Source organism: Pundamilia nyererei, unplaced genomic scaffold (genome assembly GCF_000239375.1).
Source record: "Pundamilia nyererei isolate P.nyererei 1_Seehausen unplaced genomic scaffold, PunNye1.0 scaffold00069, whole genome shotgun sequence".
Lineage (NCBI taxonomy): Eukaryota > Metazoa > Chordata > Actinopteri > Cichliformes > Cichlidae > Pundamilia > Pundamilia nyererei.
In genome coordinates, this window is record NW_005187470.1 from 1,554,592 (window position 1) to 1,579,333 (window position 24,742).

At 39.0% G+C, this 24,742-nt stretch overlaps 4 protein-coding genes across 4 annotated transcripts; 1 reads left to right on the forward strand and 3 right to left on the reverse strand.

Moving 5' to 3' along the window:
* Nucleotides 1-641: 641 nt before the first annotated feature.
* Nucleotides 642-12,260, reverse strand: sec31b (SEC31 homolog B, COPII coat complex component). Its single transcript, XM_005736446.1, has 25 exons — nucleotides 12,125-12,260; nucleotides 11,262-11,494; nucleotides 10,501-10,696; nucleotides 10,304-10,399; nucleotides 9,517-9,657; nucleotides 9,010-9,252; nucleotides 8,266-8,427; nucleotides 7,697-7,849; nucleotides 7,373-7,603; nucleotides 7,204-7,278; nucleotides 6,993-7,085; nucleotides 6,801-6,909; nucleotides 6,535-6,713; nucleotides 6,313-6,439; nucleotides 6,058-6,203; nucleotides 5,703-5,876; nucleotides 5,441-5,602; nucleotides 5,159-5,351; nucleotides 4,680-5,066; nucleotides 4,494-4,532; nucleotides 3,798-3,856; nucleotides 3,311-3,436; nucleotides 3,107-3,226; nucleotides 2,911-2,982; nucleotides 642-1,319 (listed from the first exon to the last, which is right to left on the reverse strand). Exons 2-25 carry the CDS (start codon nucleotides 11,462-11,464, stop codon nucleotides 1,140-1,142), a joined length of 3,666 nt encoding a protein of 1,221 aa, XP_005736503.1. The 5' UTR covers nucleotides 11,465-11,494; nucleotides 12,125-12,260; the 3' UTR covers nucleotides 642-1,139.
* A 226-nt stretch (nucleotides 12,261-12,486) lies between these two features.
* On the reverse strand, nucleotides 12,487-16,820 carry ndufb8 (NADH:ubiquinone oxidoreductase subunit B8). Its single transcript, XM_005736447.1, has 5 exons — nucleotides 16,677-16,820; nucleotides 16,309-16,435; nucleotides 16,032-16,131; nucleotides 13,319-13,474; nucleotides 12,487-12,652 (listed from the first exon to the last, which is right to left on the reverse strand). The coding sequence occupies exons 1-5, from the start codon at nucleotides 16,807-16,809 to the stop codon at nucleotides 12,560-12,562; spliced, it is 609 nt and encodes a 202-aa protein (XP_005736504.1). The 5' UTR covers nucleotides 16,810-16,820; the 3' UTR covers nucleotides 12,487-12,559.
* Nucleotides 16,821-17,666: 846 nt separating this feature from the next.
* Nucleotides 17,667-18,908, reverse strand: gpx9 (glutathione peroxidase 9). The gene is made up of 5 exons (XM_005736448.1): nucleotides 18,901-18,908; nucleotides 18,718-18,811; nucleotides 18,078-18,208; nucleotides 17,802-17,932; nucleotides 17,667-17,724 (listed from the first exon to the last, which is right to left on the reverse strand). Exons 2-5 carry the CDS (start codon nucleotides 18,788-18,790, stop codon nucleotides 17,667-17,669), a joined length of 393 nt encoding a protein of 130 aa, XP_005736505.1. The 5' UTR covers nucleotides 18,791-18,811; nucleotides 18,901-18,908.
* A 1,500-nt stretch (nucleotides 18,909-20,408) lies between these two features.
* On the forward strand, nucleotides 20,409-22,982 carry fbxl15 (F-box and leucine-rich repeat protein 15). Its single transcript, XM_005736449.1, has 5 exons — nucleotides 20,409-20,583; nucleotides 20,912-21,071; nucleotides 21,163-21,665; nucleotides 21,789-21,992; nucleotides 22,120-22,982. Exons 1-4 carry the CDS (start codon nucleotides 20,558-20,560, stop codon nucleotides 21,976-21,978), a joined length of 879 nt encoding a protein of 292 aa, XP_005736506.1. The 5' UTR covers nucleotides 20,409-20,557; the 3' UTR covers nucleotides 21,979-21,992; nucleotides 22,120-22,982.
* Nucleotides 22,983-24,742: the final 1,760 nt, after the last annotated feature.

The window sequence follows — 24,742 nt, forward strand, 5'->3', positions numbered from 1 at the left end:
GCCACAACACACCAAACTATAAAGTTTTATGTTCAGCTACAAAACTCTTAAGATCTTTGTTTTGTCAAATCCTTTAAGTCATATCATTATTATGATCTAATCTAAAACTTGTATGATTTAAAAATGGGAACTTTAGGTTATGAAAGGATAAGATGTGGCCTGGATAAAGAGGAATAGTGTATCTTTAACAGAAGGAGTGGCTAACACAGAGGGGATGTTAGTTCATGTTCAGTTTAACATAAAATTGTGTACTTTTGTTTTACAAGCTGCCCCGTGAGCAATAGGGGAAGTAGTTAACATGCATACTGAAGCAAGACTGAGAAAAAAAAAAAAACAAAACAACTTCAGTCGTTCACACAAGCTATCAGGAAATATTGTACCAGTGCTAATAAACTGTGGAAGAGGAAATAAAACAGCAAAACTTTACAATCACTCTATGACATTCTTCTGCAGTACTTTGGCCCAAAAACACACATGGCACAATGAACTGGAAACAATCTATTACAGCAAGTGTAGAGAACAGTAAGATCTATGTTACAGTGTTTAAACGTGTTGATGCTTGTTGTTGTTGTTGTAAAATTATACACACCGAGTAAAGCGTGTCAGCCTGTTCCTCCCTCACACAAAGAACACCGACAGGGTGGATAGTAAGTGCAGCCCAGATTTTATTTTCATGATTTTTAGTCTGACCTTTGGAAGTGAGAGTTCCTAGTCAAAGATGTTTGTTTCCAATGCTGAACTGGACTTCTATATGCACTGGTGTGCAGTGTAATATGGGATATGAAAATGCACCACTTTGTAAACTACCTCAATTCAGACTTTGCACCACTTGCTTCGTATATTACATCAACTCTTGAATGTACACAGAATCACAAATTTTGGAATACATTCAACTTTTTTTTCCTCTTGTTTTGTAAAATTATCACAGCAACATCGACAACTCTCTACAAAAACCAACCTCACTGCCCAAATCAGGCAAGTCTTCTGGCAAGGAAACTGTACGGAGTGATGAAGAACACGATCTGTAATATTATCAGCCATTATTCTCATTATTGACGCAAGTCATCAGGCCAAAAAGAAATAAATACATATACAACAATATGGTAACACTGAAGTCTGGTTGGTGGTGAACCTGGAGGTTACACGCCCAGCTTGTTGGCGATAGTCATGACTACTTTGAGGATCGGCATGAAGGCGGAGATCTCGCTGAAGTTGCTGCTGCTGACCACCTGAGTGTGGACCTCCAAACCCCGCTGGTAGTTCTGGCTGGCCACACAGCGACTGATCTCATGGAGTCCGCTCAGGATGTTGTGAGAGAGCTGAGAGGCAGTAGGGAAATTATATTATGTTTACAGTTTTTACTGTACTATGTGAGAAAATTGTGAAAAATCAAATTTACTGTTGCAGTTTAAGTCACAAAAAACGGCAAATCCCAAGTTCTATATTTTCTTTTTTCTCCCACTTCTTCAGCATGGTAAACACAGTAGTTCTTAAACTGTGAAGTGACCCCCTCTGGTGGGAGCATTAGGTGTCTGCAGGTGGATGACTGAAGAAAAATGCAGAGTGCGATGATGTTGAATAAATATGATTTAAGTGAAGGAACATTAACATTCATCTATGATCCTTTTTCATGTTAATAACTATTAATAGCAATTGTGTTGTAAACAGTTATCCCTGTAGATCCCCCGAATCTGTTTACTGGTGTGCTCATGGAAAATGTTTAGCTTGTACTGCATACTTAATTCTGGTTTTATCCCCATTTACTGGACACTGTAAATGCATAGTTTGTCTTGTTTTACTACTTTATTTCTTTGTATTGCATTCTACCTAGAGCCTCTCGAGTGCCCACTGATAGCAACAATTACACCAGTAAACTCAAATTGATGCTTGCTTAGTTACAAATACATATAATGGACTAAGACTGATCATTTTCTCAGCTATCTTCACAAAGACTATGCTTTTTTACTGGCTGAGCCCTTAGTTGCCATTGGATTCAAGTAGAGCATGTCCTGGGTCCTTTTTTTAAGTCATAACAAGTAAAAATATCAGGTTTACAACTTCATCCTGATGTCTGACATGCACTCTAGCTTTTAGATCTGTTGTAAAAAAAATTGTACTTTAAAAATTCAAGGTAACGTTAAGCACTTGGCAGGTTAGCGTACACAATTACCTGCTGAGATGGATTAAACAGATCCTGGTACGTTTCATATTGTCAGTGTAGTGAGTACACAATGGTTTAAACATTTTCTTTGGTCTTTAAATAGGTGACCTTAAGTGTGTGGCATGTTCATTTAACTCAAACCTTCTAAAGACCTAATATTTTATTGTATATACCCATAAACATTTATTCTTAAATTGACAAAAGCACTTTTTTATTTCAGGTAATGCAGTGCACCTCCACTGTACAGCGCTGACTTAGAATTATAAACAAAGCATTGCTATGACAGTGGTGGCCCTTGACAAGGCTTAGCTCATCATGCAGGTTTTATGTCCTTTTTTCTGAGGTTGAGAGTGTGATATCTATTAATGCAACAAGAGACAGCTGAATTTTATTTGTGGTGGTCAAAACGGAAATGGTGCAAACATGTCACCCATAGAAACACACCTGCTTTTTGTTTTTGTGGTTTTGGCAGGTTAATGTAAACAGCATTTGATCTTTTTAAGTCATTGCTACATAGTGAGAAGAAACCCAGTGGTTTTACCCTCACAACAAAATTTTAAGCAGACAAAAAGGGAATATCAAGAAAGACAAAGTGATATTGAGATTTATCAACTTTTACCTCAAATTCTGTTTAAGTACACAATGCATTTCTAACTGCACTGTATCATTTAAAAGCAGCTTTTTAAAGTCAAGTTTTTCTGTCAATTTTTTAAAAATAATTTCTGAATCTGATCACTTCTGATCCTTACCGACTGCTCTCTCAGCTTATCATACAGGTGCCCCAAGCGCTTGGCAGCATCATCAAGTTTTCTTTTAGTTTGCTGAAAGAGAAACACTTCTTGTCACTTTGTATCCAATAACAAAATAATTTTGTTTCAATCAACAAAAACATTTGCACCAGAAAAACTGTGAAACCTAGATGCGGCTACAGACTGTGGAACTTACTGGGTCTCCTGCAGCTAGCTGGCAGCGCTGCACCAGGCTGTCAAAGGTGGACTTGAGAACCATGTGCTCAGGAGGGATTTCTTTCTGCTGCACCTTCTCTGATGGCAGCTGCTGGAGGAGCTGAATAACACAAGCACAGAAATATAAGGTGACAAGGTGTTACTGTTGAGAATTCACAAAACAGCCCCCTCGTTCGACACAAACCTGTACGCTGGGCTCTTGAGGGGCTCCAGGGGGTACCTGGGTGTTGTCATGGGGCTGAGCAGCCTCCACTGGGAATCTCATCACAGGTGCTGTGATGGGGGCTGGTGGAGTATAGTTATCAGGAACCTGAATATACAACAAAGTATATCATAATGAGTGAGGAAAAAAACAATGAACCAAGCAGTTTAGTTTTGGTATATCAATAAATGACATATTTGTTACATTTTTGCTAAACTGTTGGTGTAACATAAATTCATCTGCCTTTCTTGCCTGCAAGAAAGAAGAAGTGCTTAATGTGAATGTGCTTGAGTTATCAATAAGGGTGAACTAAACTAAGAGAGTCTGCTAGTTTAGTTTAGTGAGCTCTCGAGAGAATAACAATGCTCTCCTCAAAGGAACGTGGTGCCGCACAACAATATAGCTGCTTTTACTACATTTGCAAGCATACAGCAGAACAGTTTTTTGACAGTAAGAAATGCAGGCTTACCTTCTTCTTCCTGGGTCCACCTCGCACTGTAGGTGGGTCATTCCAGCCTTCTTGAGGTCCTGAATCAGAAGAATAATGACAATTATTAAGGAACTACTAACATTCGTTGTTTAGATACACTCAAGCAACCAAGGATTGTCTACAAGAGACAATCTTTTTGGGCCCAGGTGGTAAAAACACTGCAAGTCAAGCCATACAGATTTGGCAGTTTATGCAGAAACAAACAAGCAAATTGTCAGGCAGCATTATTCACTCAAAGGCAAAAAAACAGAAATAAAAATTCTATGAATATCATACTGAGTCTATTTCAGGTTAATTATGTAGCAGCTGCAAGTGTTTAAAAATATCCTACTTATGCTTTAATTTCAAATAGCAATGTATATATATGCGCGTCATCTTTAATTGCCTGACACAGAATCATCTACAGTCTTGTCTGAGTCTGGAAAATTCATTTAGAGCTCACATATAAAAAATACACCAGGTAAGTCTTTACATTTCCCTTCAATATAGGGTAACACAAACAATCATCAAGAAACCAGACAAATGGAGAAGATCTGCATGGATTGCAAACCAACGCATATTAACTTTGAGGTTAATTTAGGGATACTATATTGTTTTGCACAGATTTTTTTTTTCTGGTTCTTGAATGGATTGTTTGATCCTCCCTTATTCCATATCCAGCCCTAACCCTGTCACCTTGGTTGTCACACTGGGAATTCAGCCAGGGAAAGTATCCTGCAAGTCAAAAAGGAGTGACAGCGGAACAGATGTAAATCACCACGAGCAATACATTCCTGCTGACCTCTGTCATTTCTTTCTGTAAATTCATGACTAAAAAAATGTGGAACGGTGTCAGGAAACAATGTAGCTGTGATCTCATACCAGTAGGAGGAGGAGCCACCACTGGAGCTGGGAAGGGCTTTGCAGCAGGAGCTCCAGGTCCACCCTGTGGATATCCAGATCCGGGAGGAGCATAGGGAACAGACGGAGGTGCAGTACCCTGGTTGTGAAGGCTTCCTGGGTACACTGGAACCGGGGCTCCAGGCTGGGAGCCAAGTGGTGCAAAGCCTGAGGAGGTAGGTGGCATGAAGCTTATTGGTGGCACCCCGGGGCTGGGCATGGGGGGTAGGCCTCCAGCAGCTGACGATGAAGGTGGCAGTTGAGGCCCTGATAAAGTAGCAGCTGGCATAGAAGGACCTGGAGGTGGAAACGCTGGAGGTCCAGCAGTGGACGGTGACTGAGGCTGGAATGGCTGGTGAGGAAAAAAACCTGGAAAAAGCCACAAATGATTGCCATAATATCAAGAAACAAAAAAGGGCAAAAAATACAAATAAATTCAAATATTCTACAAATGGTCAAACCTGGAGCCACAGCAGGATGTTGGGGGTAGGAGGGTCTCAGGGCAGGGCGGGTCGTACTGGGTGGCAGTACATGAGAAGAAGGTGGTAGACCAGGCCCAGGGTTGGTTGGAGCAGCTTGAGGGGTAAAAACCGATGGCAAAGGAGGCTGCTGTTGTGCAGTCATCTGAGCAGCAGGAGAGGGCTGGTAATGACTCTAAATAAAATACAAATGAATACAAATTAAATACAAATTCATTTTGGAAAATATATTTATTATTCATTGTATTGCTAACAAACTGATACCGTAAACTGTGCTTTTGATGCAGGAGTTGGAGCAGCAGGAGTGGGCTTTGCAGTGGACACACTGACTCTGTTGAAGGTGTTTGGAGGTTGCTGTTGGACAGGAGCCTCTCCCTGAGCGTGAAACAGCCTGTTTCTTAGCATCACGATCCCAGCCTGACAAGACTAAATTGGACAAACATGCAGATGCAGTTATTACAAATCAAACAAAGCAAAGAAAAATGAATTGTGCCATTAATAATGAAATCATTTATAGCTATTTTACTTGGTCTGAGTTCTCAGGCAGGTAGCTCAGGGCAGTGGTCAAGCTACCCTCTGCAGCCAGTATGCCAGCATAACAGGTTAGCTTCTCAGCCAGGACTGGGCTTTGGACCGCCACCTCACAGTTACGGAGACGTTCAATGGACTTTCGCAGCATCATGACTTTCTCAACCAAATCCTGAAACACAAATAAATGCCTTTAGACTAATAGATTCTTCGCTGGCAGGTAACTGTAACTATTTTCCACCCCCGAATCATCTCAGTAAGTGCACAGCGACTCATTAAAACTTTGCTCAAATAAGCAGAAGAGTTTGTTCATCATTGCTAGAGGCAGATTAGAACAAATATTAAGATTATACCTCTAGACCAAGAGGAGAAGAGCAGTCTCTATGCAAGGCCCAGCATTCCACTAGCTTCTCAATGTTTCCAGAGCAGATGTAACACAGACATGCCTGCAGGCAACGCTTCTCTGTACCCTCACACTCCAACCGGCTTCCCAGTGTATCTACCATGATGAATAAAAGAAAATTACAATTTTTTTGAATAGAGGGACTGAAATTAGAACAGATACCATGAGCACAGGTAGATTTGGTATAAATAAGGTGGATACTAACCGCACAGGCGAGCAAAGTCTTCAGGGTGAGCATAGGTCAGGAGAGCAGCGAGAGCTTCCTTCCAGTTGTCCAGCTCACAGCTTTGGACTATGTCTTTCCAGTTTTGGGTCACCACTGATGATATAAGCTGCAGTTGGAACAAACACGTTAGGTATACATTCAGGAAAAACATTCATTTCATTGTAGTTGTAAGAGCTGGACCACTATTAATCATAATCTTACCATTGAGATGCTATTCTTTTGTTTGCTTAGGTATTTCTGTTGAGTTTTCTTCAGCAGTTCTTCTCCTCCGCTTATAGAAAGCAGGATTGCTTCAGCGTAGCGACCATCATTCAGACACAGATCCACAGCTCCCTCAAAGTTACCAACCAACAGCGCCTGACTTATCAAACCATCGGTGTCTTAAAAACAGAAGGAGATAATCAATGCAATCATAAAATCACAAGTAAATATCAGATAACAGTAGATTTTCAGAGGAGAAATTTTACCACATGACACTGGGATCTGAAAGTTAGAGTTTTCCTTTGGGGTCTGGCTGAAAAAATCTGCTGGTGACACAGAACCTGAAGTTCTAGCTTCAGCTGCTTCATCAGACCTCTGAAAATAACAAAGAGTGTTTTAAATGGAACAGGAGACACACAGCTTGAAAATAGATACCGTACATTTGCAGAAGTGCTGACCTCAGTGGAGAGTCGCTGCATCTTTTCTGCCAGATCTTTGGCATCCACTCCATGTCCATTGGGTTGGAAATTCTTCCCCAGACATTTTGAAATCTGAATATCCACAACAGGAAGTATGTGATATGATTTAGAGAACCAGTGCATTCACAGAAATTTTAAAGTTAATGTTAAATATCAGTGACTAGCTGCAGTCAAGTAAGAGCCATGATACCTTTCTTTCCAATTCATCCTTGCTAAACCCCAAAAGTTTAAGGAATTTAATACGGGCTTCATCCTCAAAATTAACCTGTAAATTAAAAGAGTGAATCAGCATACAGGATAATAACACCCAAAACTGACTGACAGATTTAACATTAGGTTTTAGTAGCTGGATAGCGAACCAGAAGGAACTTCCATATGTCCTGCTCAGCATCTGACTTGGAGCTCTGAATCTTAGCCTGGCAGTAACTGTTGAAGGAACCTGACTGCAGCGCTGTCTGCAGCTCCCTAGAGCGCTGTAGGAACTCTGTCTCTGTGGTAACTTGGCTCACAAACACTTGTCTAGGGACGGGTTGGGGGCTCTGGACTGGAGGCAGCTTGGGATTCTCAAATGTGATCAGCTTTCCACCAAACTAAGAAACAAAAACAGATCATATATAAAGATAATTGTTCTGTTGTTTTTAATGGAAGAAAATTGCTACAAAAACATTAAATGCTGCACTTACAGCAAAGGAAGCTCCCACTGGCCTGCGCACCCACTTGGGTGGCTTCTTGAGAGGAGGAACTATGGTGTCCTGCACTTGAGGCTGAGGAACTTGCAAAGGAGGCAGCACCTGCCCCGTACCAAAGGGATCCATTGTGTCAAATGAGGATGATATCTGTTAAATAAAACATGACAAATGTTGAAACAAATATGCTGAAACAATTAACTGACTGCAGCTATTTTGATAAATAGTTCATAGACCAAGCAGACAAACAAGACATTTAAACATGTCAATATTTCTGTTGTGAAACTGATTAATATTTGTAGCAATTTTTAACAGCTGATGATCAATCAACCATTTTAATGAATAAATATAATTAGCTGTGACCCTGCTTCATGTGATAGCTTTCAACTATGATATAGCCATCTTTCAGACTTAATGTACAACGTGTTTATAAGTCAATATTAAGTGCTTTACATGGGCACCATCTTGTGGACAAACAATGGAGGTCAGAGACGGTTTAAACAAATAAAACCGTAAATACAAACACAGTTAAATTCAAAATCTTTTAAAGACAGAGCAAACATTACTCTTTCAGCTGTGCTCTGCTGCTGAGCCTTCAAGCTCCCTCCCATCACAGAGTAAACAGTGATTCTCCCATCAAATGATGCCGTTGAAAGCAGCGCTGGATTCCTGGGGCACCACTCCACATCAAAGCACCACTGGTTAGTTGTTGGAAGCTCATAGATTACCTGAATAGAAGACACAGCTTTCATGATTGGAGTAACAAATATAGGTAACAACAATGAGGGCTTATTCACTCATAATACACAGGATTCTTGCCACAAAGTTACCAGAGCAGCTCCAACTAGCTTGAGGGTGAGGTAGGTTGGGGAGTTGTATATTAGGTACTTAGCTAATTATGTGTCACAGATACAACAGTGGTGCTGTATTGCTGCAGCTCTGCAGTCAGTGAGAAAGGAAAGACAGACTCTAGCTTCATTCCTGCTTCAAGGCTATATCAGGGTAAAGCATGAAATGAAGGTTAACCTTTTCACACACAGCAGTCATTTAGCCTACCAACTAAGGATCAAGTGTAGTTTATCCCATAAGTGGATGGATGACAGCTTAAAAGGCAAAATGATATTACGTCATAATATTTGCCTGGGTTTTTTTTTTTAACTTTGAAAACTATAGTCTTTAACAGCTGGTTTATATGTGTAAAACCTGTAAGAGAAACATTAACCTAATAAGGTGGAATAGCTCAGTAGCTTAGAGGCTTGCCAAACAATTGCAGAATCCCTGATACATGAGCAGTAATTAAGATTGTGTACCTCTCCTGTGTTCGGATTCCAGCAAAGGATCCGATTGTCTTTAGCACTACTAAGCAGGAGCTCAGAGTCAGCCTGGCTCCAGGATATAGACAAAATTCCCCTTGTATGGTTCTCCAGTACTTTAAGAGGTGATGTGGCAAAGCGAAGGTCCCACATCTGGATCACTGGCAGTCGGTCATCTTCAGAGGCCAAGACCAACTGAGTGGCCACATCAGGGTGCCAGAGCATTCCTGAACAGTGCATCTGAAATCACATAAAAGTAAAGAGTTAAAAATATGAGAGTTCATTTCTACAGGATGCAACATTAAAATCTGCATTTTTGATTAACAAATGAGTCAAATTACTGAGCATCCAGAGCAAAACAGGATAAAAGTGGGATTTTGCATTCTACAAATAGTCTTGTCTCAACCCGTGTTGCTTTAAAATGGTAGATAAGCCTTTTTGACTTGTTCACATGATTTCATTACTTTTACAGAAGGAACTCTGGACTTTATTTAAGCCACCAACCCTGTTGCTATGATCACTGATCTTGATGATGGGCTCGTTCCTTCTCAGGTCCCAGACGACTGCTTTCCCACTGGGGTTAGCAGAGGCCAGGATGTGCTGAACCTGCCGGTTCCATGAGACTACACTGATATCTTCAGCAGGCTGAAAAAGAAAAGAAAAAACAAAAGTTGTTAGTCTAAAACAAAAACAAGTCTACCTGTGAGTCTTACTACAACAGATCCCTCATGATTATATGCATATAGCGACAGTTTGACATATGAGCAAGAAATAAGTACTGGGTGACACTAGTCATGTTGATTGCCATAGACTTGGAATGCTTCCAGTGGTAAAAGTGCTATGTGAAAAACATCAGTATTAGCCAGAACTTCACAATCATTACACCCAGGAATGCAAATGCCATGCAAACACTGTTTGTTTCTGTTATGGAAATATCATGTAACCATGGCTTATTCTAACAGCAAGGACTCCCATGAAATATAGACAGCCTGTGCAGACATGTTTTATTCAGCTATCTTGATACTGAGGAGAACAAGGTTATACCCAAATGTTGGTAAGAAGTATACTCCTTAGCAAGCAAGTATTATATAACTATACAACCACAAATAAAATATTCTTGTGATTTCATTGTTTCTCACCGATATTAACTATAAAGGCAAAAAAAAAGAAAAAGAAAAGTCAAAACCTACTTAATGGGGAATTGTGGTTTGACTCATTATAAACACATTGGTTTAGAAGAGAATAAGATTTCAACACCATGACAAACCACGTGATCCCATCATGTACTCACCTGTGTCTTTGCTCCTGGAGTCATAGGACTGCTGAAGTTGTTTAGATCCCAGATGTATATCTCTGAATCATTTGCTCCTGACGCAAGGAGGTTACTCTAAAAATTAATAAATTAAAACATCAATCTGAAACACAGAGGGACGTCTGTACCGACTGTCTTTGAATGACAAAGGAAATCACCAGCAGGTTTCTATTTACCTGAAAATGGTTGAAATCTAATGCTCGGATAGGTCCTGTATGTTTGTCAGATTGTCCCACTACAGCCTCCCCACTGGAGTTCATTATTGCCTCTGGATCATAGACAGTCAGTGTTCCATTTTCACTACCACCAACCAGCCTTCCTCCAGTACCATCTGCTCCACTTCCAAAATTTACCCACACTATACTATGCAACCTATAAATGACATAGCAAGTTATTAGCACCCAGTCATAGACTGCATACTACAAAGGTTATGTGCTTTATTTCTTTAACATGCTGTCTTCTGAACAAATAACTACACTAAATATCTCAAAAAATAAAAAAATGGAAGAATGAGTCTAAAGCAAGATGTGAGAACAATTAAAAAGATAGCAAATGAGCAACATTAATTTAATTATTAATAAGTAAACGTTTATTTTAAGATTGCACTAGTTTTATCTATGTGGTATCAAATTAACTGGCAGGCCTGAATTTACTTGTTGATACAACCATTTGAAAACATTCAGTTTTATCAGTGTAAGGAATTTACGGGCAAGTCACAACATGAAGTGTCCCTTCTGTGACAGTCACTGTCTGCAGGTTGTGATAAAACTAACCGAATCAATCAGGGAGCCAATAATCATATCAAAGCGGCATAACGTGGTAAACCTTTTCCATGGTTGGTTGCTGATATAGGCTGTGTGGAAACAATCAGTGGCTTATACTCTTGCCATGAATGTGTGGTCTTGTGTGGTCATCATTTATCTCTTCTTTACGTTACCTGTTTGTAGTTGCCAACGACCCTTTGAGCTGCATGTCCAGTGAGGGGTCAGAAAAATCCATCTCAAATATCTCTATGGCAGCTGTGGTGTTGAAAGAAGCATCAAGCTGTTGTGCTGCTGTTCCCAAGGCCAAATATATAGGATGGTGCCCGGCAGGACTCCACGCCTGGTGGGCAGTCCTCTGGATCTCTTTCAGCCTCATCTTCCTCTACAAGTGTTCAAATTCCAAATCCTGGACAGCAGAACAGACTCCGCTAAACCAATTACACTATATCCCAGTCCCTAAAATATATAATGTTGGCTTATTAATAACACAAAATTCGCATTTATATCTCGAATATTCTTACTTTCCAGAGTACCTCAGGCTATTACCTGTAACAGCAGTAACTTAATCGTCTATACATAAATCTAGCTTTCGAATACGGTTGTGCAAAGTTATATGTTAATTATCACAATGAAATGAATATAGTTATCCTCTAAATTAAACTATCGTTAAGCCCCTTTTAGGCAAGCTAACATAACATGTAGTTAGCTTTTATTAGCATTTAGCAATCATGTGTCAGAAACCGTAGCGTTAGCTTTTGTCGGTTAATAACTTTGTAAGAGCAGACTCTTCTACTGGTAATGATCTCATTATATTTGTTTTAATGCTAAATTAACCTCTCATACACGTTGCTACTCATTTTTAAATCCCGAGCTAACGCCGGGCTATTTAATTCCGGTGCACAAACGGACCAGATTTTTATTGCACGCAAGCTAGCCAACAGCCACCACCCCAGTTAGCATGTTTTAACAAAAAGGACCACTGGGCGCCTTAAAACTCAGCCCAAAAAAGATAAATATGGCCTTGAGAGAAACTTACGTCAATTTATTTGTCAGAACTTGACTGCCCGCATCTACTACAAACTCGAGAGCTACTTTACAGCCAAGCTAGCCAGCTCAACCACAGCCGGAGTCGGACCAAAGTGCTTTGCCGTGTTGTCACTACAGTACGGTAGCTGACAAGGACATTCCTCACAGTAACCTGAAGTTAACCCAGTAATACTGAACCAGAGAAAGTGTATAGACTTACACCTATAGATCATGTTCATTGCTAAGAGTACACTTCATTTGAAAATTATTCTGTTTTATCAAAAGTCGAAAATTAACATTTAACAAAACAGCAAGAAGGCAAGTTAACATTCTTTACAGACATAAATAATAACAAATCACGCAAATACAAACTTTTAACTTTGAACATAAGTCTTTATTCTTGACAGAAATATATATACACACAAGTAGAATCACATTTTAGTGATTATAATTCATAATGTTTGACTTCTTCAGGCTGTTTTTCAGGATCTCCTCCTTTCTCCAAGTACAGGTCATTGAAGGGATATTGCTTCGGTGCCTGAAAAAAAAAACAAAAGACAATTCCTTTAATGAAAGCTTGTACACCAACAGTGTTACTGTACAGAAAAGGTGATTCTAACTTTAACATACACTGTTATATAATTACTGAAAATAAAATATTTAGTAAATATAATTATGGAGATCATGTGTTTTGCCATGTTTAGTATCTTCCTCTGTATCAACAATCATCAAATCGGCCAGTAGACTGCAAAAGAATCTAGTGTTAATAAGAAATCTTTATTAACTAGGGTTAGTTTAGGGGTATTGCCTTGATCCATGCTCAACCATCCAGATAAGACTGAGGTCAAACTGAAGAAGTCGCTTGGATAAGTGATGCAATGTTTTTCTTACTGATAACAGAACGTCTAGATGAACAGAAATAGCTTTCTGGGGGTTTAGAGGGGTCCATCCTTCTAACTCTGTATCTGGCTCTGACACCATGTCAATGTGAGAGACATTTAGATTTTTTAAAAAAAAAAAAAGAACAACAACAAAAAAGAAGGAAACCATAAAGAGTAAGTTATAGTGGCTAAACTAAACTATAAAATTGAAAGAATGATGATCCAGCCATTTTTAAGCTGCTGAAAATTGTAACAGTGAGGGAAAAAAAACACCAACAAAAAAACAAAGAAAACCAAATTCTTGCATTAAGGTGTGTACTTACAACAGGTTGGTATGCTGGAAATTTCTCTCCAACATAAAACATAAACAGCATGAACCCAATGAAACCAAACAGTTGCTTGCACATTGTGGACCATGGCACAGGGCTGGGAGATGTATCCACACGGTTCCTGATGTACATATCAAAATCCCAGTGCATCTAAGAGGTAGAACAATCACAGATTAACTCTCAAACGCAATCTTAAATTGCTTATTTTATAATTTTAGTCAATTTGTGACAGCTCAGAAAACTGCATTCTGCAAAGAGAGCTGGGTCTCAGCCAGGCTAAACTGAACACAGTTCCTTGTTAATGGTGCTGACCTCATTTTAGTTGCATTTTAGCCTCGGCCCTATCACAGGAAACGGGTTTCACTAAAACAGAGGGTTTTTAAAAAAAACAAACAAAAAACAAACACAGAGATTTGTGCAAATCTAGGTTTTCTGTTCCTGAAAGAGAGTTAACTTAAACTCTGATTCAATTACCATGGTAACATACTCTTTAAACCTATCCTGCTCACTGGCAGATTTTCTTCTCTGACTCATTCCCTCCTGCTGTACCTGAATCAGCTGAATGACACTTGGTTTCATTTCATCATTGAAATATGTTTAAGACTACATGCATTTGACTGACTTTTTAAAATGCAGGCTTCAGACATTCTGTGTTAAATGGTAAATAAACTGGTTCTTATATAGTGCTTTTCTTCTTTAGCTGAGCACTCAAAGTGCTTATACAGCATGCCTCATTCACCCATTTACACAAGCAGCTTTTTCTATGCTCAATTGCTTTCTAGGTTAGTATTTTGCCCAAGGATATCTGGCAAGCAGACTGGAGCAGCCAGAGATCTAACCACCTTCTAATTAGTAGATGACCTGCTCTACCTCCTGAGCTACAGTCAACCATGAACATTGTGAAATGTGTTGACAGGTTCAGTTATTAAATGATATCAAACAATATTTTTTAAATGTCTGTCTGAAATTCAGAGTCTGAACCTTAACACATTTTCCACTTAAAATCCTCTCAATCACTCTAAGTGGGTTTATCCAGGTAGAAGTGACTCTGAATCCAAGTGCATTTGTATGGCTGGACAGTAGGGCTGGGCGATATGGTCTAAAATCCATATCACGGTATAATTTGAAGCATGTACGGTAACGATATATATCGCGATATATTCTTTTCTTCTGTATAACGTATTTTACACACTATAAGGCACACTTAAAATCCTTTAATTTTCTCAAAAATCAACAGTGTGCCTTATGTATGAATTCTGGCTGTGCTTACTGACCTCGAACCAATTTTATGTAGTACACGGCACACAGAAATCTGTCAAAAAATGTTTTAGTACGACTTTGGTAAGCTATGAAGGCGCACTGCTTGATGGATTGCCGGAGCACTACGGTTGCCGTAGTCAGGAGCCTCACGCAGTGTTGCCAACTCCTCAGTAAGGAAAATTGCTATTGGCTGTCCTAAAAGTCACTAAATGACATCATTGCCTAATTTGCATAATAGGTCATACTAATGTAATTGTAACCTACGTTGGTGGAGAGAGAAATAACATTGTGGACGAGACATAAAGTGAGTAAAAAATGTCCTAAATGCATTTAGAATTTATTTAGAACTACAAATTAAATTTCTTTTAGGAATTATTGTTTTTTAATGTCACAATTCCACCCATACAGGATTAGGCCTGTATAGCTCTATAAAATCTTAGATATTTCTCATAAAATGTTTGCGTTTACTGATAAAACGTAACATTCTTTATGGACTCGTAAAGTTGCCCTCCATATTTTGAGTTGAATGTAAAACAGCTAGCATTACTTAGAAACTATAAATCAGTAAATGTCTGCTATGGGCATAAGAGAGTTATCATTTATCAGTGAAGGCTGCTATTAGATTAGACCATAAATGGTGGAACTGGGGAACATTAAAGCAGATATGCTCTTTATTTACTTGTTGCCCAGGTGAATCCTGATATCAGAGCTACACCGATGATGTCTTTCTTTCTTTGTCTACTCATACACGTGCTAAACTCAGAATTAGTTGACTGAACTAAGTCTGATCAGCTGTTCTGGAACTGAAAACCCAGACCTGTCAATCTCAGAGTTAATCACCAGAGACTAGACTAGACTAGAGTTTGTTTAACCTGCTTCCTGGAATAAGGCCTATGGTGGGCATAAACTAAGACTTTTAGACATAATGAGAGAGACACCCACATCTATTACCTCACTCAATTATATTTCATGTTAGTATTAACAAAAAAAAATCTGAACTCATGCTAGAAAATATTAGTGTGATTGCAGCCTAAATATCTGAAAGAAATATTCTATATGGACAAGTTTGTTAAATCTTACATTTAATGGATATATAGTTTTAATTTTAAAAACAATACAATTCAGTAATGACAACATCATAAATAAAAGACAGGGATTTTTCTGTTTTGAAATGTGTTTTGGGGGCTTGACTACACATGCAAGCACTATTGGTGCATAAATACCTAAAGCAACATACTTGTGTCCATTTGATAAACAAAAACGTAATAGGAAAACCTGTAAAAAGGTTCCACTCAGACAACCTAGACACAATTATTCAGGTAAAACTGCATAATTACTACTGCAATGCACTTCAAATAATCAACTGCTGTATGAACCATCATCATTATACTCATGATTTATTCAGAAAAAGGACAACAATAGCTTTTAATGTCAGTCGGTATCTTACCGGCTCTCCCCAGTTTCTCCTCAGGTCAGGGTGGTCCCATTGGTACCAGGGGTCTCTCTCTTGCTGAGATCTTTCTGGCAGTTTTGGATAATCACCAAAGCTACAAAAACACAGTAATTGCTCATTATTTTCTTTGAAATCTTACAGTTTGATTGTGACTTAATGTTATAAGAATGAATGGACTGGACAGTCATTTTCGCCGTCTACATTAGCAGTACCGGCAAAAGCAGTTAGAATTACAACAACAATCATGAGACTTGTTAAAATTAAAGCTCACCCCTCTCCATTGTCGGGATATGGTTCATAGTCCTCAACCCTCATGTTGTACTTCTTTGCAGCTGCAGCGCTTTCCTCCGGGGTCTTCGGATATGGCCCAGGCAGGCTGTCCTTTGACAAGCCGGAGGCTGAAAGAGCAATAAATGCATACGTGAAATCGCAGCAGTCAAAGCTCGCAGGCTCAAAAAAGGAAAAATGAGAATTTTATTTTGTCTGCCTGCACCCTCATAGAAGAGCAGCCGCCAAGCTAGCCTAAGCCAACCTTAGCATGTCAAGGTTACGTCCATAGGAGGCTAAAAACGTTAAACCCTGATATACACCTCCAGAGAAATTCATTGTACAGCACTACCAGACTAAGACACAACTAACCTGCTCTACATCCCGACAAAAGGGCTGAAATACCAGACCCCTTTCCCTTAGACAGAGCCTGGGCCCACCGTCGGAAACCAACACCAGCCATGTTTACTGGCTGCTGCTGTTCGACATACTCTGAAGTGCGCATGCGCAAGATTTCAAGTACGGTTCGGCAGAAGGAAAAATTCCGTACTCACAATTTGTAAATAAAGGTAAATAACCGTTAAATACTCCCAGTGCACTTGAAAAGTAACACACTAATACCACTGATGCAAAGTGCTTCAGCACATATATTAAAACATTATATTTATACACAGTTTTAAGTATTTTAATTTTATGTTAGTTCATTATTCTACACCAATGATAAAGAATATTGTTTTCTCTGGTCATTACCAGATTAAAACTGTTTTATACATAAAAACATATATGAAGATTTAATACAATTTAAAACGTACTAAGCTAGATTCAAACTATTTGTTTTTAGACCTCACAAAACCGGTGTTTTTGAGTATTAGAAGTTCTATCAAATAAAAAAAAGTGGGGGAGTCATAACAACAAAGAACAAAACTCCATCCATTCATCCATTTCCATTTTCCAGCAGTCATAGGGTGAAAAGCGGATACCACCTGGACAAGTTGCTTATCTATCGCAGTTTTAATAAATTCTATACAGTGATTCATCTGTATTGACAGTCTAGTAATGTAATATATGTTAAATGTAGAAATAATACTGAAATTCTATTGGCAAAGTAACAATAACCATGTGCATATTTTTCATATAGTGTTTTATTTACATCTGTGTTTTTAATAGCAGACACCATCACATTAAAGAATAACGTGGCAGTGACATGAAAACGCATTAAGTGGCAGAAGGGAACTTGTTCTCAAAGTGAATGCACTGAAGCTCCAAGACACGTTCCTCTTCCCATCAGATCCAGCTCAGGTGCACTTGTGCATTTACTGGGGGATCGTCACTCTGCCACCAGCAACATATTGAAAAAATCCATCAGAGAAGTTCTGCTATGTCTTTTTCCACTTGCACAATGGGACAGTGAAGTTCATACCTGTAGCAAAGGGAAAATGCTGAACTTAGTAAAATTGAAATCACATGAAGGGTTTAACTCATGGTCTATGACTTTACCTTTTGAAGGGCATGCCATTTGCAGTTATGAGAAACTTCTCAAAATTCCAGCGAATGTCATTGACTTTGATCGGAGACCAGTAGAATTTCTTTATGTCTCCAATAACAGGGTTGACAAATGGCAAAGATTCCTGTGGTGAAACAGGGAATGACATGGTATCTGAGTTTTTCAGGGTTAAGCACCTGCAGCGCTGATAGGAAAAAAAATAAACTATATGGGTAATAAATCCATTCAGTGAACTTATATCTTCCAGCCTCCAATAAAACTCAGTGTACCTTCAGAAAGGTGAAAAGAGGATCTTCGTTTAAACCATTCACTTCAACCTTGCTGAAGACGGGAAACTTTGGCACAAAGCCCCCACCAGGTCTGACATACTTCAAAATATTGAGCATTTCATGATTCACCTCTGCACAGACAAGCGTAAAAAAAAAGTTAATACTTCTGTTTTTTGCACGTGTGTATTCAAAACCTTGTCTTTAAAATAACTTGTTAATTAAAGTATCCACAGTGCATCTAATAGAGCTTGTATATGGTGGAAAGAGTTTTTAGATTCCTTAAGTACAAATAGATTAATGCATTATAAGCAGACTTTTAACTTCTATATCGTTACAATGATGGATAATAGTAGTAGTATAGTTGCTCATTGCTTCAAGTTAATATGGCCGTTGTTTTAAATAAAACTTTTACAAAGTTTTTTTTATTCTATTGTGTGCTCTGTATCATATGAAAGACAGGGAATGTCCTTAATATGGTCATTTCAAGAACAAGCTCTGCAGAGTCTCATGCTGTTCAAACCTTCTGTTTGCGAGGGGCAATCAATCAGAAATTAAAGATAAAAAAAATCTGGTTTGTTTTGAAGTGTGGCATGCAAAGCTCCCATAACAGAACAATACAGGTCCCTATTATCCACCTTACCAGGTGATTGGAGACCAAACTGGTTGCAGGGGAATCCTAAGACAGTGAAATTGAGGTGGCCAAACATTTCCATGAGTGCATTCAGTCGGTGGTACTGGGAGAACAAGGCATAAAATCAATCGCCTTCAATATAACGAGTTAATGTGGTCTGACAGTAATCAGTCAACTCTTGCAGAATATTACCTCCTCTATTGTTGACCCTCAGAATGTTGCAACGTTGACGATGAGAAGCACTTTACCTCTGTAGTTACTGAGTGGAACCGGCTGTCCATCCAGGGTCTCAGTAGAGAAATCATAGACTGATTTATTTGCCATGCTTGTTCTTTAGCTTGTCTATGTGACCGCAGTTGGTCAAGAGTGAGTATTCACTCAACTAGCCTGTTGGCTCGTCTCATCCACTGAAACACAACTCATGGGTCAGCAATTGTTCAGCATGACTGACTTCATTGTTCTTCTGGCCAGAGGTGAGCAGGCAACATGGCTAATTGTTCAACACTTGTATACCAAACATGTGGTTGTAAAAAGTAATAGGCAGCCAACTGCAACCAGGAAAGTACATATTAAACATAAATATGGATCTTTGCTTTTAGCAGTAATTATCTGAAAATCTTTGCTTAAAAATAGTATGCATATGATATTTCAAACTACAACAAAGCTAATAAAGTAAGCCCTTGTGGGCTAACAAAACAATTTTTGATTATTGTATGATATGGTAACTATGGTAATTAACAGGGGTGCGCAAGTTCTCATGGCTGAATTGATCTATTACTTTTATTTGTACTTTTTCCAACAACTTTTCCAACAACTAGTTCTACATTCTGTGCCAGGACAGGTTTTAGTTATAGTGTTTTGTGCATGGATTTGTTTCAAATTCAAATTTGTATAGAGTTGTACAATTACAAGATGGAAGTTATTTCTTTTGTGTTTAAAGTGAGTACATTATTTTTCTTTTGTTGATAATCTCTTCATAAATGTTACTTTGTAACTTACTTCGAGGTACTGTATTAAACTGGGGGAAAAATCAATATAATATTTTTAAGAAATGCGCATGAAATAAGCTAAATATTTGATTGTAAGAAGATCCAGAGATCTTTAAAAATCAATAACAAGTTTTCATTTATTACAGTTATGGCAATCAATCTATAAATTGTTTTGAATATTACCACTGACGTCAACCCGGAAAATTACAACTGCTGAGTTCAAGTTCTCCCTGTAAACCACAAAGCCACGACTATATCAAAGCTAAGATGTTAATTCTCGGGCATTCTAGTGCAGCACACTGTAAATACGTTTAAAAAATACAGTCTCTGATAGGATGGTGTTTTAGTTGTTACTTTAGTTAACAACACAGCGCAACCGTGCTGGTTTGTGTTGTTGTGTTTGCACATTTCTGTTGCTTGTGGGGCTCGCACACAAGAATTTCACTCGCATGTGCTGTGCCAGTGTGCCTGCACATGCGATGTGACAATAAAAGTGATTTGATTTTGATTTTGATTTTTTGATTTTTGAACTGGGTCTCTTTAGATTCATTAAACGAATGAATTAAAAATCAAATAGAAATTCATAGAAAAGCAATAGCTCTAAGTTGCAATAAGAGTTTGAATGTTTCCCCCGTAAGTTACTACTTCCTTCTTTGACGTGTAAATTTACATCACTCGGCGACACTTGGTGAGCCTCTTGTTATTTTGATCTATATCCTTCTGACTGTCCGTTAACGCACCATCAGGCTTAGGTTACACCTTGATTGCTTTAGAAGATGCTAAAGGAAACTATTTTATTTTGTCATCCATGGGAAGAATGATATGTTCGTGGAAACGTACTGTAACATAACGGGTTCATAATGGATGAAGAAGCTAAGATGCGAACGTAAGTGCTTTTCAGAGGGGATTTCTTTTGCGTATAAAACGGTCTGGATTCGTGGCCCCGGCATGCTAGCTTCGCGGCTAACAGCGATAGCTTCCAAGTCGCTGAAATGTAGATGGCTGCTCCCATTTATTGATTGCTGCTAACTTTCTATAAACTACCCATCTCCTTGACAAAGCTATCGTTATCTATTGCTAATGTTAATTGCTGTTCTGTCTCCCTGTCAAAGCGCTTGCTGAAATGTAACGGTGTTTATAATTCCGTTAAACTGCTTTGCATCAGCACGCCGAAGTATCAAAGTTCATCTGTAACAAGGTTTGCTCCTCAGCAGATGCCATCTTTTGGACTTGCCCTGGGAGGATGTACTTGTTCCACATATTTTGTGCTATTTACCGCTGCAACACCTTGTCAGCCTCCAGAGGGTGAGCAAGCAGTTCCACAACCTCATTAAGGTGTACCTATCCAACTGCAGGACCTTTCATCTGTTCCCGGTAAGTGCTGATAAGAAATGACGTGATTTCCAGCTGCATTACATGCTCATAAAGGAGGGCTGCCCTCTTTCTTCTTATGTCATATTTACAGACCTCACCATGCATTCCCAGGGAAGCATTTTGCTCCATGTTAAAAGACAATAAAGTTCTGCAGAACTTGTCACTGCAGAATTGTTCAGACTGGGTGTCCGATAAGGAACTGCTGCCAGTTATTGGCCAGAACCAACATCTGCAAAGGGTGGACATGAGCGGGTGTGCATGTCTCACCCGCCACTCCCTGGTGGCTGTGTCCTTGAGCTGCATGCACCTGCAACACCTTGGCCTGGCACACTGCGAATGGGTGGACAGCCTGTCCCTGCGCAGCCTGGCTGACCACTGCGGGGGGCTGCAGTCGATCGACCTCACCGCCTGTCGCCAGCTGAAGGACGATGCCATCTGCTACCTGGCCAAGAAGTGTTCAAATTTGAGGTCTCTATCGCTGGCAGTCAATGCCAACATCACCGATGAGTCAGTGGAGGAGGTGGCCAAGAACTGCAGGGGTCTGGAGCAGCTGGACCTGACAGGTTGCCTGCGGGTCAGGAACCAGTCCATCAGGTATGCGATATCTTATTTTAAAGAGTAGTCTAACTGACTTTGAGCTGTTCCTTCCCACGCTTTGTTATCAACTAGCTCACTTGTTCACCCTTCCATAAAATCTTCTGCATGCTGTGCTCACAGGACTCTTGCAGAGTATTGCCCAAAGCTGCAGTCGCTGAAGGTGAATCACTGCCACAATGTGACAGAGTCTAGCCTCGATCCTTTACGGAAGCGCAATGTAGTGATTGATGTTGAGCCGCCCTTACAGAGGGCACTTGTACTTCTGCAGGATGTGCTAGGATTTGCACCATTCATCAATCTCCAGATATAACAAGTTGATAGAAGGTAGATACAATCGGCCTTATATACACAATTATATATATATATACCTTCCAATCATCTTTATATAACTTATATAAATATAATAACAACAGATAAGACTGACTGATTTCAACCTGTTATTGTGTTACAGGTGTCTTCATATCTCACTTTCATCTGCATCACATGGGCATGTGTTGCTCTGAGAAAGTTAAAGAACACACGAATGTGTTGCACTCAAACTTTTGTGGAATGTGATTAATGATACATGTTTAAGAAGGACTTGAAAATATCATCAGTAAAGTAAGCCATGTACTTTTAAGAACTGCTGCCTCGTGTACAAAAGAAACCACTGCACTATTACTTAATCATTTGGTGTGATGGGTATAATGTATAAACAAGGTACAGTGGAATTTTTCTTTTTTTTACCAACCTGTCACCTTATGTTTCATTTGGAAACATTTAAAAAAAATGTTTGAGTTCAATTAAACATCTCATTTTGCATGTGTGTGCCAGCTTAAAGGTTCATTTCAACCAAATCGCACAAAAAGCATACTCGCACTTACCACTTAATTGTGTAAATATTTGTTTTGTTTATTCCGATTTTATTATCTCCACTTCTGCGTCTTCTGCTGCCACCAACAAACAAGGAAAGTGGATGCAGTTTTGTTTCCGGTGCTTACTTAACATCTTCCAGAAATGATCCTGGCTCCTCAGGATCATCTGTAAAATCTCACTGTTGTCAACAATTTCCCAGTGAAAGCTGAGATGAATTGCATGGTTACATGTACAGTGTAATGAGTAGAAATTTTTTTTTCTGTGATGTGGGTGAAGTTCCCCTTTAATTCATAATATTAATAAATACATAGCTTTTGAATAAGTATAAGAATTTATTATGACTATTTCCCATTAAATCCCTTAAATGGCTTTTGTAAAAATGACCTGTTGACATGTTGTTGGCCTATGAATTATGGAAGTACTATTAAATTGTGAAATACTGCCAAAAATGACACTTGACTTTGCTGTGATGGAGTTGTCTGTTTACGCCCTTACCGCCTCCTATAAATTTGAAAATACCTGTTTGGTGCAAGTGCTTCTTTTTATGAAAAAAGAAAAGAAATCAGGATAGTACTAGGATAGTTTCGTTTTTTCCTTCTTTACATGTAGGGAAAAAGTGCTGCTTTCCTGCCACTGATGTGAATAATTTATAATTATATTAAAAAAAGTGAGCTGAAACTATCTGAATTACATTTTGTGGGATCAGACGCTAAAATAACGAAAATATATCTTTTTTAAGATAAAGGGAAAATGCCCAGGCCCACATTTTATTTATGTATTTTTTTCAAATCAGTGTAGATGAGCTCATATATATGTTATTCCGTACTGTGAATGGCATCGCTACAAAATTTTATGACTGCAAAGTGGCTTGGCCTCTTCCCTTCACCGGCACAAGGTGGCAGCAGTGAGTCAGGATATTTGTCAGTTTAATCCTCTTTGCTTGACTTTTACACTACAGAACATGAAATGAGAGAAAAAGCGCATGGTGTTAAATTTCCCACTACAGCATCAATAGTACAGGAAAAACACCAGTTCTATCTTTTTCAAATTTAGCAGAAACTGTGTTTGACAGGTAAGTCTGTCTTAAACCGAAACAGGCTCTTTGACTCAGTGAATATAAAGTTAAGAATAAAGGCTTCATATTGTTGCTACTGCTACTTGTTAAAAATCCCCCTTACAGTTTCCTCTGGTGGTCCAATTGGCAGACTGTTGTATCTTGTATCTTGTCTCCGTGACAACACAACAGGTCTATTTTCCACTTGATGGCATGGTTTACCCCATCTGCTGTGTGCTGTCCACAAGCTGAATTTGCACCAAGAGAGTTGCTTTTGAAGGGCTTCAGGGATCGACCGGCATCCTTCTGTTGGCTGTGCTGATCATCATATTGTATCGCTGTTCCTCAGCGGAGGCTTCACTGTGTCATTAGTTATAAGGTAAATCTTGAAATTTCAATTCATGTTGCATATGGTGGTGTAAACATCCAGATTTAGGCAAACAGAGAGAGAATTTCTTTCAGCAAGATTTTGAGTTAAGACTACTTCTCCTGCAGAACAGATGAAGTATCCTGATATATGCAAATAGGACAAAATACCCACCTTCAGCCTTAACTTAGCCCAGCAGTTGCTTATGTTTGTTGCTGCTCAGCAGTCAGTGGGTTAAAAACATTTCAGACTACATTCATCATGTAGGACCTCAATTAGCATTGATCTGCAGGGGGGGAAAGAAACATTGCTGCGATATCATATACCGCGGAGCAATTTCAGTTCTAATGATTGAGTGTGTGGGGGGATTTTTCAAACATAGGCAGCCAAACATATTTTGTCTTCCTGTCAATAATCTGGCACTTGTCTAAATTATTGATCAATAGCAACTGATCATTTTATACCAAGGCACAGGAGTGAAGTTGGTTCATTCTGCTGCAGTTTTAGCCTTTGGCATTGGCTAATATATTGTACTTATTAATACAAAGAATAAATCCATCTTTAATCTCTGGCTGCTTTTAAAGCCCTCGCTGACATAGTAACTTACCTGTTACTAGAATACCTGAGTTTCATTTATATTTGCTGTGGCAGCTGATTAACTAACAAGGATTAAACAGAGGCCTTCCTCACAGCAGACATTATTAAATGCTATTGCACAAAACATATAGATGTACGGGTATTATTGATGGTTCAGTTCTCAGAATCTCTAGTTATGGTTTATTTCGTTTTGCAAAACAA

Bases quoted from the DNA above. Each gene is read 5' to 3' on its own strand.
- sec31b (XM_005736446.1), bottom strand. From the start codon at position 11,464: ATGAGGCTGAAAGAGATCCAGAGGACTGCCCACCAGGCGTGGAGTCCT. The intron at 6,910-6,992 runs GTCAGCACTTCT...TGTTATTTTCAG, and splicing joins TGCAGCGACTCTCCACTGAG to AGGTCTGATGAAGCAGCTGA. The intron at 6,714-6,800 runs GTAAAATTTCTC...TCTGTTTTTAAG, and splicing joins TCAGATCCCAGTGTCATGTG to ACACCGATGGTTTGATAAGT.
- ndufb8 (XM_005736447.1), bottom strand. From the start codon at position 16,809: ATGCGCACTTCAGAGTATGTCGAACAGCAGCAGCCAGTAAACATGGCT. The intron at 16,436-16,676 runs GTTAGTTGTGTC...TTGCTCTTTCAG, and splicing joins TTTGTCGGGATGTAGAGCAG to CCTCCGGCTTGTCAAAGGAC. The intron at 13,475-16,031 runs GTAAGATACCGA...TCTACCTCTTAG, and splicing joins GGAGAAACTGGGGAGAGCCG to ATGCACTGGGATTTTGATAT.
- gpx9 (XM_005736448.1), bottom strand. From the start codon at position 18,790: ATGGAAATGTTTGGCCACCTCAATTTCACTGTCTTAGGATTCCCCTGC. The intron at 18,209-18,717 runs GTAAGGTGGATA...TTGTCTGTGCAG, and splicing joins GTTTGGTCTCCAATCACCTG to AGGTGAATCATGAAATGCTC. The intron at 17,933-18,077 runs GTACACTGAGTT...GTTTCACCACAG, and splicing joins CTCTTTTCACCTTTCTGAAG to GAATCTTTGCCATTTGTCAA.
- fbxl15 (XM_005736449.1), top strand. From the start codon at position 20,558: ATGGATGAAGAAGCTAAGATGCGAAC. The intron at 20,584-20,911 runs GTAAGTGCTTTT...GCTCCTCAGCAG, and splicing joins GAAGAAGCTAAGATGCGAAC to ATGCCATCTTTTGGACTTGC. The intron at 21,072-21,162 runs GTAAGTGCTGAT...TCATATTTACAG, and splicing joins GGACCTTTCATCTGTTCCCG to ACCTCACCATGCATTCCCAG.